General features: G+C 29.6%; 1 protein-coding gene across 3 annotated transcripts; it reads right to left on the reverse strand.

The window, feature by feature from the left end:
- Positions 1–290: 290 nt before the first annotated feature.
- On the reverse strand, positions 291–12,990 carry LOC108769607 (very long-chain-fatty-acid--CoA ligase bubblegum-like). 3 transcript variants are annotated; one of them, XM_018520648.1, is made up of 12 exons: positions 12,873–12,990; positions 7,748–7,799; positions 7,033–7,240; positions 5,421–5,555; positions 5,047–5,242; positions 4,870–4,971; positions 4,638–4,784; positions 3,782–4,254; positions 3,471–3,685; positions 1,924–2,075; positions 1,729–1,854; positions 291–1,427 (listed from the first exon to the last, which is right to left on the reverse strand). In XM_018520648.1, exons 2-12 carry the CDS (start codon positions 7,794–7,796, stop codon positions 1,233–1,235), a joined length of 1,998 nt encoding a protein of 665 aa, XP_018376150.1. In that variant the 5' UTR covers positions 7,797–7,799; positions 12,873–12,990; the 3' UTR covers positions 291–1,232. The 3 variants fall into 3 exon arrangements, with proteins under 3 accessions (XP_018376150.1, XP_018376151.1, XP_018376152.1); XM_018520649.1 differs by lacking the exon at positions 12,873–12,990 and adding an exon at positions 11,790–11,863; XM_018520650.1 differs by lacking the exon at positions 5,421–5,555.
- Between the last annotated feature and the right edge of the window lie 318 nt (positions 12,991–13,308).

The raw sequence follows: 13,308 nt of genomic DNA on the forward strand, positions 1-13,308 counted from the left end.
ACCTAATTGGTGATTGTAAAAAGATTAAATCTTTAATTACGTTTTATACACGATTAAAATAAACATAGTCTGAGTCTCATATACCCTTTGAATCACGTTACGGATTCTCCTACTTTCTGAAATAAAACACTTAAAATTTTTCTACTTTTGAAACTTAAAAATGAGATATCAAGTACGATATAGATAAAGAACTTAATAAAAAGGTCAAAGTTATTGGATGAGTTCAAGTCGGAAAAGTGCCTACACAGTTAGAAATGTTTGTGAATTTACAATATCCTTATGATAAAAATGTGCAGTAAATTTACAAACCATATAACGTTTTGCTGTGATTTCATAATATTTGTAAATTTACAATAGAAATTTGTTGTGAATTTACAAAACTGATGTGCCGCGCATGCGTATTAGAGATTTGCATATACTTTACCACAAAATGTTATTGTAATTTTACAATATAATACTGTTTAAATTTACAACACATTTTTGTTGGATAAAAACATCCAATACTTTTGGAAGTTTACAACAGAAATTTCTTACAGTGTAGGCCTGCACGCCGAGCAATTAAACATGAGTGATTATGAATTCATCTGATAAGAACCAATCATGCTCATTCGCTCGGTAAGCATGTTTAGCCGCTTTGCCGGCTTGAACTCGCTAATGACTTTGCAAAGCGGAAAATGTGGGTTCCACCCCCCTTCTCTATGGAAGACTTCATTATCAAAAAAATAAATGTAGAAAGTTGTAAATCCCTGTTTAATTTTCCATTCGAAGAGAGTAACCCAAAGCTATGTATCTAGTATTGTTGCGTTATTTTTGAAATGTTTGCTTCAACGTTCGGCTTGATAATCTAGATTTCTAGATGCACCCTAACATATGTTATATTATATTTACAATAGAATTCGTCTTTTTATTCTATTTGTATGAATCAGTTCGTATCTCTGTTCCAAATATACGAATTTAGCTGAGCTCCAAACTATGGTGTATACGTTATTATAGTTTGGATAATAGGAGCTCAATGTGTTCGACTTCATTCTTATTATTGGTATTAAAAGTATTGATATAGGAGAAAGTTCAGGAATAAAGTACAGAACTTCTATTATTTGATTTACTTGGTACAGGAACTATCTTGTCCCCAGCATGATCAACGGAGTTGCACTGTATATTGTTGAATATAAAATTATAACATTGATATTATGTTATTGTTAGTCGATGTTGATATTGTGTAGTGCATAGTTTTATTCATACATTTTATCTATCAAATCAGCATACATCGTTTGGACGACGTTCCTTTTAAGCTTTAACGTGGGCCCCAATTCGCCAGTTGGAATCGAAAAATCATGAGGAAGAATTTCGAATTTCTGTACTCTTTGAGCTTTACTTATGGCTTGCATATTTGCTCTTTTAATTGCCTTGTCGATTTCTTCATATATCTAAAAGATCAAGAGACATCTTGTAATATTTAAACATGCAGATCAAACTAACAGATACAAATTCTGCCGAACTGGCAATGTTATTTGTATTAAAATAAATTTAGTAGCACAATATTGATTCACAATCAGCATTAATCCAATATTGTTTGAATACGTTTCAATACCAATATTTAACTAATGCAGTAAATTGTTACTATAAGAGTTGTTTATTCATATTTGTTTGCTCGATTCAGACTTGAGAAATAAATTTTTCTTTATTATACTGTATTAAATAATATTATGAGTCTCTTTTAAGACTTACGGCTGTATCGCGGGAGTTTATGACTTCTGTAACTGTTTTAGCACTACTATCAATAGAATGTGCCCATTTTAATACATCTGGCGCCAGCGTATCCAACGGCGCGCCAGTCTTTTCATTCATTTTACTCTGAAGAAAACGTATTATTTAAACATTTATAATTTTAAGTTTATATTCTTTTATTTTCTCGAATTGTACCTTAAGCGTGATAAGGACCGTTAAATATTTCCTACGATCTCCAATTACCATAGCATTACTTAAATATGGTAATTCCGATAATATCGATTGTTCTATATTATACGATGTCACATTTTCCCCTCCGCTTGTGATTATAAGATCTTTTATTCTACCTGCGAATGCATAAAACATAGATATGTGTTCGGTTAAAACCGTAACAATGCTTAAAGGTGTATTCCTGAGATAATTAAAACACAAATCACAATATCAAAATATTAAAACTTTATAATGGTTTTTTAATTACATTTAAAGTTAGCGAATATATCTAAAGTTCGTACGTTTAGGCGTGATACAATAAAAAATGTCAACCATATCTGAAAGCGCAGACTTTAAACGGTATGATTTGCTAACTTTAAATGCTTATGACTCAAAAACTATTACAACCTCGTCGTTTTGGTATTGAGATTTTCGTCTCAAAATAATCTCAAGAATGTAAGCGTTGTTACAATCTTTATCGCGTACCGTGTATATTATATATACATCATAAATTTGCATAAACCATTATTTTTAATAAGTATTATTATGTAATGAGTGTTACCCTTACGGAAAAATACTATTAAGAATCAATAGTTACTATTGGTGTTCCAGTAGTTACTACTGAGACTCCAGTAGTTATTACTGAGACTCCAGCAGTTACTATTGAGGCTCCAATAGTTACTGTTATGACTCCAATAGTTTGAACTTCGGAGATCCTGAAAATAATTATTATAATAACTCCAGATTCAAGGAAAAATTGATACATAAATAAAGTAAGTAAAGTAAATAAAAATCATTTATGCATCATTATGAAATTACTGTCAGTTATGTTTTAAGTATTTATTTATGAAATTAATTCCAAATTGGATCAAACACGCATAGTATTGTACCATAAAACGTTAATTAGATTATATTTTTCATTATAACATTTGTTATATGAGATACACAACGCATGATGGAATGGGGGAAACGGTACCAAGATGATAAATGTTATAACGAAAAATATATTCTAATTTACGTTTTATGGTGCAATTGTTCGCATTTGATCCAATTTGGAATTAATTTTTTCACAAATAAATTATTAAAACCTTAACTAACAGTGATTTTTTTATAACGATGCGAATAAGGCTTTTATTCACCTTTATATCAATGTACCAATTTTTCTTTAGGTCTGGCGTTATTATAATGATTATTTTTCATTTTTACGAAGAAAAATACATAAGAAAACATAGAAAACATAGAAAAATATATAAGAAAACATATAAACAAAAATAATCCTCGAGTAGTCGCGCGAAACCTTCGAAAATTTGTGTACAATATATACTCTACTCCTTTTTATTGATCAACAGTAACTATTGACCAACAGTAACTATTGGCCAACAGTAACTATTGGCTAACAGTAACTATTAATCAACAGTAACTATTGGCCAACAGTAACTATTGGCCAACTATTAGCCAAATTACTATTGGCCATTTTACTATTTATTAATAGTTTTTTTCCATAAGGGAATAGGTGTAAAACAAATACTTACCAGTAATAAACAATTTCCCATTTGAATCTAATTTGCCAAGATCACCACTATGTAACCAACCATTTTTATCTTTGGCTTCTTCGGTTTTTTCTGGTGCATTTAAGTAACCCATAAATATATGTCGTCCACTCATACAAATCTCTCCCTCGCCGTGTTCATCTATATTGTCTAATTTTGTACATAGTCCGGGTAAAGTTCTTTCTACACCATCCATGCTAACAAATTGGAATACAATTTATTGTAAACAAAATATTTTAAACATAAATATCTTCGAAAATTCAATATAAAGAATAAAAGTAAATATAATTTACCTGTATTTGTTAATGTCAATTATTGCATGAGCTCCACATTCAGACATTCCATATGCCTCTAATAGAGGCATGTCTAAACTTAGGAAATATTTTTTAATATCGGTATTCAAGGGTGCTGCTGCGGTAACGAAGTTGTGACACTTGTTTAAACCTAATGCTGCCTTGACTTTATCGAAAACAAGCCATTTAGCAAAAACGTAGCCCCAATGTTTATAATCTATGCCATTTATTTTATTCGTGTAATAATGAAAAGCTTGTGCTTTTGCCCATTTAGCAATCCAGGTTTTTATTACGCCGTTACTATGCGCTTTCTCTTGCATTTTTTCGTATATCTTTTCCCATACTCTGGGCACCCCTATGAAAAAAGTTGGTTGTGCAACAAGTAACGTATTTATTAACGTACCCTTTAATGCACTTGAGTCCGCAAAGTATACTGTGCTCGCTAACATAATGTTTATTACGATGTCAATTAGCTGGAATTAAATATTATATAATCTCATTATGCAAATTAATAAAGACAAAGGACAATTAGTATCAAAAAAATAATGATATAATGAAAATAATGGGCATATAAAATTTAGTTGCAAAAATCTTAACATATGAAAAATGGAACGTGTTTTTTATCAATTTTATAACCTACAAATCATAATTACAGATAAACTTATTATCAATAATATTAGTCAATAGTTAAGATCTGATTTCAACTGCTCAAAAAAAGTCACGTTAACGACGTTACAAGTTCCGTGTTTCAATCGTGTGTAATTTATATACGAAAATTTGTGTTAATTGTAATTTCACGATCGAATTTTTATTTACTATACGTAAAATATATATTATGCTATTTGGAATATTTTACCTGTGCTGCTATATGAGACAGTGGCAGATAGCTAACTATAATCTCTGATTTTTCTTTTAAACGTAGCATTGACAATAATGCCCGTAGATTGAACAGAACATTATCATGGTTTAACATTACAGCTTTTGGATTTCCGACTGTTCCCGACTATAACGATTACAAATTTAAATAACAATATATTAAATACGTTATAGCAATCGCAATATGATTAACTGTGATAAATTGGACCTACCGTATATACTAAAATACAACATTCATTTACTCCTATCGTTTCTAACACAGATAGTAATTTATCCTCCGATTCTTTTTTACCTATGTCCAATAAATCGCCCCACTGGGAAAAAATAAATAATAATATGTTTCATATACTAAATAAAAAGATATAAGACAAGCATACTAATCAATTTACACTTAAGATATCCTTTTCGGTAGGTATGCCATTATATTGAACAATTGCTTTCAAGTGAGGCAAATTGTGTTTTATTTGCAAGATTTTCAGCAATTGCTTTTCATCTTCAACGACTATTATATTTGCTCGACTGTGCTCAGCGCAATATTGGCATGCCTCCGGAGAATTTGTGGTATAAATCCCTGTAGCGATTCCACTAAAAAAAAACGATTATCTATTTATTTAAAAATAAGAAAAGCTTATATCGCTTTTTAATTATCGTACAGTTATATAAATAATATATTTATATTGTGATAATATGTATATGCATGTAAATTACTATATCGTACGTGATGCTTATTTATATAGTTGTACAAACAATTAAACTCTTTTACCCAGCGTATATAGTCGCGAGTTCGGTAATGAACCATTCGGGACTATTGAATCCTATTATGCAGACGCTGTGATATCGCTCTAAACCTAACTTTAGAAACGCTTTTGCGACGATTCTTACAGTAGATTCGTATTCTCTGTAATACAAATTAACAAAATTGTATAAATTGTACAAAATTGATTGTACCACTTATCGCAGTAAATGTAATTGCTGAATTCATCGAATTTTCCTGTAAACTAGACTGGAAAGAACAGAGAAGGAATATATCTGAACAAAAACAATACCTATATTTATAATATATTTGTACCCAGTACAAATTTTTGTGTTAAATTTATCACATTTCACATGTCCCAAACGGTCCACCCAAATTTTTGTGATAATTTAACGAAAGATGAATATGTTAGAAAGTAACACAGATATTACGTAAAAAATTAACACAAGAAGCGTAATGCTTTGACACAATTTAAAAACAAATTTTAAATTGACACATGTTAAATTGACACATTTATAATGTTAAATTTAACTGAAATTACATGCTAGTTTTACATTTTTAGTTTAGACGATGCCTATGATATTTAACGCAATACATATATTTAACAGATATTTACTGTTACAAAGAGGAAATAACACAAAACATCTGTATCTTTTTACATATAAAATATGTAACTAATTGAACAGAACATATTTCTTCAATAAAATTAACATTTATAATATATTAAATCAATATTTTATTCATTTATTCTTATAATTTATGCTTTAAAACTACATTATTTTTACGTTATTTGTTTACTTACTTATAAATTGTGTTATTTTAACCAATAATAAGATTTTTTTATTCGGACCGACAAGAATTAAACACTATATAATTATTATATAAACGTATTCAGGCCTATGGCAGTCAAAGCTAGATCTTTTTTGCCTAAATAATTCCCAGTGAATTATCTATATCCTATATTTCGGCGCGCAGTTTGAATAACTACAAAAATATGATATATATATATATATATGCATGTACATATATAGGATATAGATAATACACTGGGAATTATTTAGGCAAAAAAGATCTAGCTTTGACCATCACAGGCCTGAATACGCTTATATAATACTTAGTGTATTATTTTAACACTGAGAAATGTTAAATTTAAATTTAACACAAAATATTCAAATAACACAATCGCATTATGTTAAATTAAAACTTGGATATGTTAAAAATTCATCACAAAAATTTGAATAAGGACTCGTTTCAACATAAATACAAAACGTTTTTTACTGTGCAGAAATTAGTTGTTCAAGTTTTATTATATCTACATACGTATACTAGAGGAGACTGGGATCAAAAGTAACACAGGTAAGTTCTAACACTTACATAAAAAAAACGCTATAAACAAAATACAGAACTATAAGACAGAGATAGATGTTTTATCATTTTTTATATTATAAATTTCTATCTGCTCTCAACGTTTGTGTATTTTATTTATAACATAATATTTTTTAATATAAGAGTGTTACAATTTATTCGTTTTACTTTTGACTCAAGTTTCTCTTGTTGTAATAATACTGTCCTTGTTCTGATGATAAAGGAAACAATAGCTTTGTAACTTTTTTGTACATACTGGAAAGTATACGTGGTTCTTTTGCCGTTGACATCAGGTCTAGACACCAACGCTATGTGATCAGGGTAAATCTTTGCTGTTTTAGTCAAAACTCCAGGGATTGATACGGGTTGGTATGAATTGGATTCATTGCTATCTAACTTTATTCGTACTCTACCATCGGCATTACACGTGGTATCTGCGTCCGTAAGTAGTACTTGATCGGGTCCTAAAAATATTCAAATAATCAATATTTATATATTTCTTTTATTTAAAACAATTAACAATATTATATTTATTTGAAAAGTAACATTTTACTGTTTTTATTTAAAATATAACAATTTATGAAGAATTATTAATTGCTTGATAGGAAAGAAGAAAAAAAGGCATATTTAGTCACAAGCAGAATTTATAAGTAATTGTCTACGTAAAGCAGGATAAATGACATAATGCACTAATATTTGTCTTGACAATTGCGAAAGGAAGAAATGAGAGGAACGGAGGGAGAGAGAGAGAGAGGGGGTGAGAGGGAGAGAGAGGGTGACAGGTAGAGAAGAGGGAGGAGGGGAGGGAGGAGAGTGATAGGGGGAAAGAGAGGGGGAGGGGGAGGGAGTGTAGAGGGATGGCTTGAGCGAGAGATAGAGGGAGGGGAGTGAAAGAGAAATGGGGGAGGGTCCCAATTGATAAGTTCAATCATTGTAAAAAAATTTTTTTTAATATATTGTGACAAAATTACCATCGAGGCCAGTTTCACTAAACGATGCATATCTATCCGATTGATTCATCTTCTGCAACAATTTTTACATCCAATTTGTTATTTAAATATTAAAATGAAATTTATTTTTTTACCTGATTTTAAAAATAAAGCATAACACTGCTTATTTCATGTTTTAATAACAGCCATCCAGAGATTGGGCCAGGAAGAAAATATACTAATATTAGTAATTATTAAAAAAGAAAATTTAATATACAATAGCTTTTTAAATATTATAAATTTGATTTAACAGAGGCTCTCAAAATCAATCAACAGCTATGTGAGATGTAGGCAGTTGAGAGCAAACACAGTTAGATTTAGCGTATATCTATAATTTCATACCTCAATGGTTAAATTATAACATTTATTATTACAATGATTTCTTTTTAAGTCGTCTTTAGCATGTATATCCAGTTTATAATGACATAATTTAATTACGTAGTATGTTGAGATAATTTACAAAAAAAAATTCCAGTGTTGAAATAACCTCCTTAATCAGTTATGTGACCCATAATTATCGAGTTTTTAAATTATTGTACTTGGCAGGTTGGATCTTAACAGTCACCTAACTGATTAAGGAGGTTATTTCAACATTGGAATTGTAAATTATCTCAATATACTAAGTAATTAAATTATGTAATTATAAACTGGATATACATGCTGAAGATGACTTAAAAAGAAGTCGAAACGTTCATTGTAATAATAAATGTTATAATTTAACCATTGAGGTATGAAATAGATATACGCTAAATCTAACTGCATTTGCTCTCAACTGCCTACATCTCACATAGCTGTTTTTTAAATATTGTATGCACCTTTTTTGTATGTCCATTATTAGCGCATAAGGTTTAGGGAATTGAAATCACCTAATGAATAATGCAACATATAGTCTAACAATTATATGAATAATTAATTTATTATATTATAGTTTTGAATATTTTTGGAATATTTCAATTTTTTACATCTATATGTTATCTGCGGTTTGCAATGTCGCTACAATATAATAATCAAGTTAACTCCAGAGGGGATAGACTTTTAAAGGTTATTGTAAAGACTTTTGGAAGCTGTCTCTATTTCCGATATTTGTCGGGAAATCGTCTATATTTAACTTTAAAGTACCATGTGATCAAAGACATATTAGTATAATGAATATTAAATCATTTAGTATTAAATCATTTAGTAACCGATCCCTGGTGAGAACATGTATGTGGAATCCACGTAGAATTCGCGTGTTTTACGTGGACTACGTGGATTAAAAATTTATTCACATAATATTTACGTGAATGCAATGTTGACATTTTGTTGCCAAATTGAAATAATTTTCCTCAAATCAATGTGGATTTTACGTAGACACTTCCATATATATTTCAGTACGTATAATCCACGTGGAATTACTGAAATTTAACGGGAATAAAAATAGGAAATAGTAATGTGAATTTATTTACGTGAATTCCACATTACTATTTTCTATTTTTATTCCCGTTAAATTTCATTAGTAATTCCACGTGGATTATACATACTGAAATCTATATGGAAGTGTTTACGTAGAACCCACGTTGAAATTTTGATATTTTGATAACATAGAAATAAACACGTTACAATTCACAAAAAATTTTGAGAAAGAATCATAGAATACATAAAACTTAAAATTTAATTAAATTTCATATTTTTAACTCTCTCGAGCTTATACACTGCATATAATCTATTTTGTAGTTGTAAATAATATAAGAGTTATTCAATAAATAGATACATATTTTTTTAGTATTCTATTTATTTTTATTAAATCTAACAAAAAATATCTATTTTAAAAATATAGCTATATACATACGTATATGTGTATAAGAATGAAAACAATTCTCGATGAGAGCACGTATGTGAAATCCACGTGGAATCCAAGTGTTTTAAGTGGGTTAAAAATTTATTCACATAATATCCATCTGAATGCAACGTTGAAAAATCGAAATAAATTTTCCTCAAAATTTCAACGTAGATTCTACGTAGGCACTTCCATATAGATTTCAATACATATAATCCACGTGGAATTATTGATGATATTTAACATGAATAAAAATAGGAAATAGTAATGTGGAATTCACGTGGATAAATTCATGTCGATTTTCACTCTATGTAATCCATGTAGAACACCTCTCACAGAAACTATCTCATATTAGGCATCTATCTCTTAGTAGGGAGGTTTTCTTTAATTGTCTATGTAAATTGTTTATATTTTATTAAATCTATTAAATTATAACATTTTTATTATATTTATACAATTATTAGTATGCTGGTTGTAAGTTATATGGACAATAAGTAACACATTTATCAACTAAAGAAATAGCGCAGCACGTAATCACACTACAGGCTCCCGACTCTGATTCCTAACTTCCGATTCAAAGTCGATCGAATAGAGTGATTTCTATTCTCGAGTCGGCAGTCAGAGTCGGCTGCTGTCTTGCTGTGCTTAGTAGAATGATAGTCGGAAGTCCGAGTCAGAAGTCGAGTCAGAGTCGGGAGTCTGTAGTGTGATTACTGCTTTACGCAAGAGACTCATAATTCAGAGATCCCGGGTTCGAATCCTACTACTAAAGTAAACATATTTTTCAAAACCCCAATTTAAATAGCTAATTTCAGACAAAATCGCTGTAGACATCTTGTATGAAGCAACTTTATATTAAAATAGAAATAAAATTTTTTAGTTTTAAATATAAATAATTTTTAGGCGGAGATATATATATATATATATATTACGAGCAATCTTGTAGGAAAAATCGATTAGAAATATCGATTCGATTTCCACATGGATTCTAACACCGTTTTTGAGTGCACTGTCACTCGATTGTTCACGTAGAATCCACGTAACAATCTACGTTGAATCCATATCGAATCTACGTACACGTTCTCATCGGGTCTGTTCTCAATAGAAACATATCTGTCTTATAAAATTTGTAAAATGTGAAAATGAATATGTGAAAGTAAAGTATGATAATAAATGACAAAAAAAGATGTAATTAACGTGGTACCCAGTATACAAATAAATTAATACATAACTATTAGGTGTTAAATTTAATTCTTGCCGTTTTTCGTCTCCAAAATTGATTTGTTTCGAAGGGAAATACCTTAATCAAAGTATTATTAATAAAGTATTATTAATTAGTAATAAAGTAGAAAATGGAGGAAATTACTTTGATTAAGGTATTCATTCATCTTCCCTTCGAAACAAATCAATTTTGGAGACGAAAAATGGCAGGAATTAAGTTTAACACCTAATAATTAAAGGAAAAGAGGCAAATAGAAATAAATAAGACAACAAAAATTTATATATATATCTTCAATTAACATGGCTCACAGTCAGTTTCAATATGCAAGAAAATCTAATAATGCGTTGCAATATTTTCAGAGTGTTTCCACTCTCATAATAAAATATTAGCAGCTAAAAAATTATTTTGCGATTAGGTCTATGTATTTTAAACATATGCAAAATTTCAGATTATTTTGGATTTTACACTGATCGAACTTTCTTTGTTCATAATTTGAAAAAAAGTGAATAAGATTATTAATCTACAGATATTCGACTATTGTTAGAACTAGGATTATAAAACATCAACTATTTTCTCAATCGTGTTAAGACATAAAAATTGTATTTACTAAATTGCTATAAAAATCAACAGTGTTACGTTAAGAATAAAATTTAAAAAATTAATATTTTAATTTCACTAATTTTAACTATAACGGAACATATTTCGAATGTAGTGGTCAGCCAACCACACCCGCCAAATGAACCCACATGAACTTTAAGTGATTCGGTTAACTGTAAATGCTTATAATTAAAAAGTTATTATAGCCTCTACATCTTGGTATGATTTTCATCTCAAAATGCGATCTCAGGAATCTATCCTTATGCGTTGTTACGGTCTTTATACAATACTATACATGCAACGTATAAATAAAAGAGTACAGTAATAGAATTGGAACGGAATTTAGACATACAAAAAAGATACGTACAAAAATTGAGATGGATAAATACTTTTGAGCAATAGTGTAGAAGTCCTTTCTTCAACCGAATCCTTTCTTCAATTCGAAGAACTCGTTTATTTCTCGCTATTCTCTGGTAACTGCTCAGGCTTCTTTGAAAGTTTCCACTACTTCAATGAGTGCATTAAGTACTACTACCGCTCACTGAGCGCTCAGTGAGCTCTTGCATCTGATTGGCATATTCCGTTAGAACTAAAAATACAGATATAAGAGCTCACTGAGCGTTCAGTGAGCGGTTGTGGTACTGAATGCACCCAATGGTTTCTTGCGATGCTATCGTTATTTGTCCCGAAACTCGGTTTACTAATTATGTTTCACTAGGAATATACAAGTCAAGTACCAAATAGAACTTCTATCTCCTCTTCTCCTCCTCTTTCCTCTCTCTTCTCAAATACCTAATTTTATACTGAATTTTGTTACCGCGTTTTTTTGGAATCTTTATCTCTAACTTTCTATAAAATATGCATGAGGGTTCGCAATGTTATCTCATAAAAAAACTTTTGCAAATCAATATCGGGTAACGATAACTCGTTATCGTTACCCGATATTGATTTGTAAAAGTAATTCATTACCTCGTTATCGTTACTCAAAATGTAACGAGTTGTTACTTTTTTTCTTGACACTAATAAAATATTATAGCGTTTTTTATTGGCAAAACTTGTGCTTATTTATTGTTAGTGCACATTAAAGCCGTTGTACGCAATTCTAATCTAAATGTAAAAATAAGATATCTGAAATGATATAATGCCTAAATTATATTTTATCAAATAGCATAATAAAAAATGTATTGAGGATTTCGCGGTTGAACTCGTTTCTATATTTTTATTAACTTAAAATAATTATTGACTCAGTTATGAAACTCTGCATTTTAGTCTTGACTTTTCAAGTTGATACATCTAGTTTTCCAATTTCTGTATCTGTGGATTGAAATATTGTTAACACAGGTAATTTATTAGAATTTCCAGCGTTATATAAAATAATTTACTTGGTTTGACTCTTTATTTTTATTTTTAAATATAACAGAATTTGGTAATCGTGTGTTCAATATTTTACATCGCGGAACATTTTTACGTACCTTGATGAATTTCCTTTCACTTGGTGAATACTTCTCGGGATATACGAAGAATAAACCTTGCCGAAGAATTACACTTTTTGTATAAAGAAAGAACTGATAACATCACGAACAATAGTAGGGTAGTTACTAAATAATTATAGAATTGTATTATATTGCGACTTTTTAATTGATATTAATTTAATTCACTTTGTATACGGAATTCGTAATTATTGTTTACTGAGGATGGTCTGATTTAAGACCGAAACGTCTAAAAATTTTTGTAAATTTTGAATAATATATAATTTTCGCTATCAATAACAAGCGTTAGTGGTTTATTGCTTTTATTGTTATATTGTTTTGAATATTAACCACGTACTGACCGAATTTGTTGCATAAATCTTTACGTCGATTTTACAGCGGCTTTATAGTGAACTGAATGCGCATTAATTCTGTCAAT

This window comes from Trachymyrmex cornetzi, unplaced genomic scaffold (assembly GCF_001594075.2).
Source record: "Trachymyrmex cornetzi isolate Tcor2-1 unplaced genomic scaffold, Tcor1.1 scaffold92, whole genome shotgun sequence".
Classification (NCBI taxonomy): Eukaryota; Metazoa; Arthropoda; class Insecta; order Hymenoptera; family Formicidae; genus Trachymyrmex; species Trachymyrmex cornetzi.

Bases quoted from the DNA above. Each gene is read 5' to 3' on its own strand.
- LOC108769607 (XM_018520648.1), bottom strand. From the start codon at position 7,796: ATGAATCAATCGGATAGATATGCATCGTTTAGTGAAACTGGCCTCGAT. The intron at 4,785-4,869 runs GTAGGTCCAATT...TAATCGTTATAG, and splicing joins GTTGTATTTTAGTATATACG to TCGGGAACAGTCGGAAATCC. The intron at 3,686-3,781 runs GTAAATTATATT...CCAATTTGTTAG, and splicing joins ATTGACATTAACAAATACAG to CATGGATGGTGTAGAAAGAA.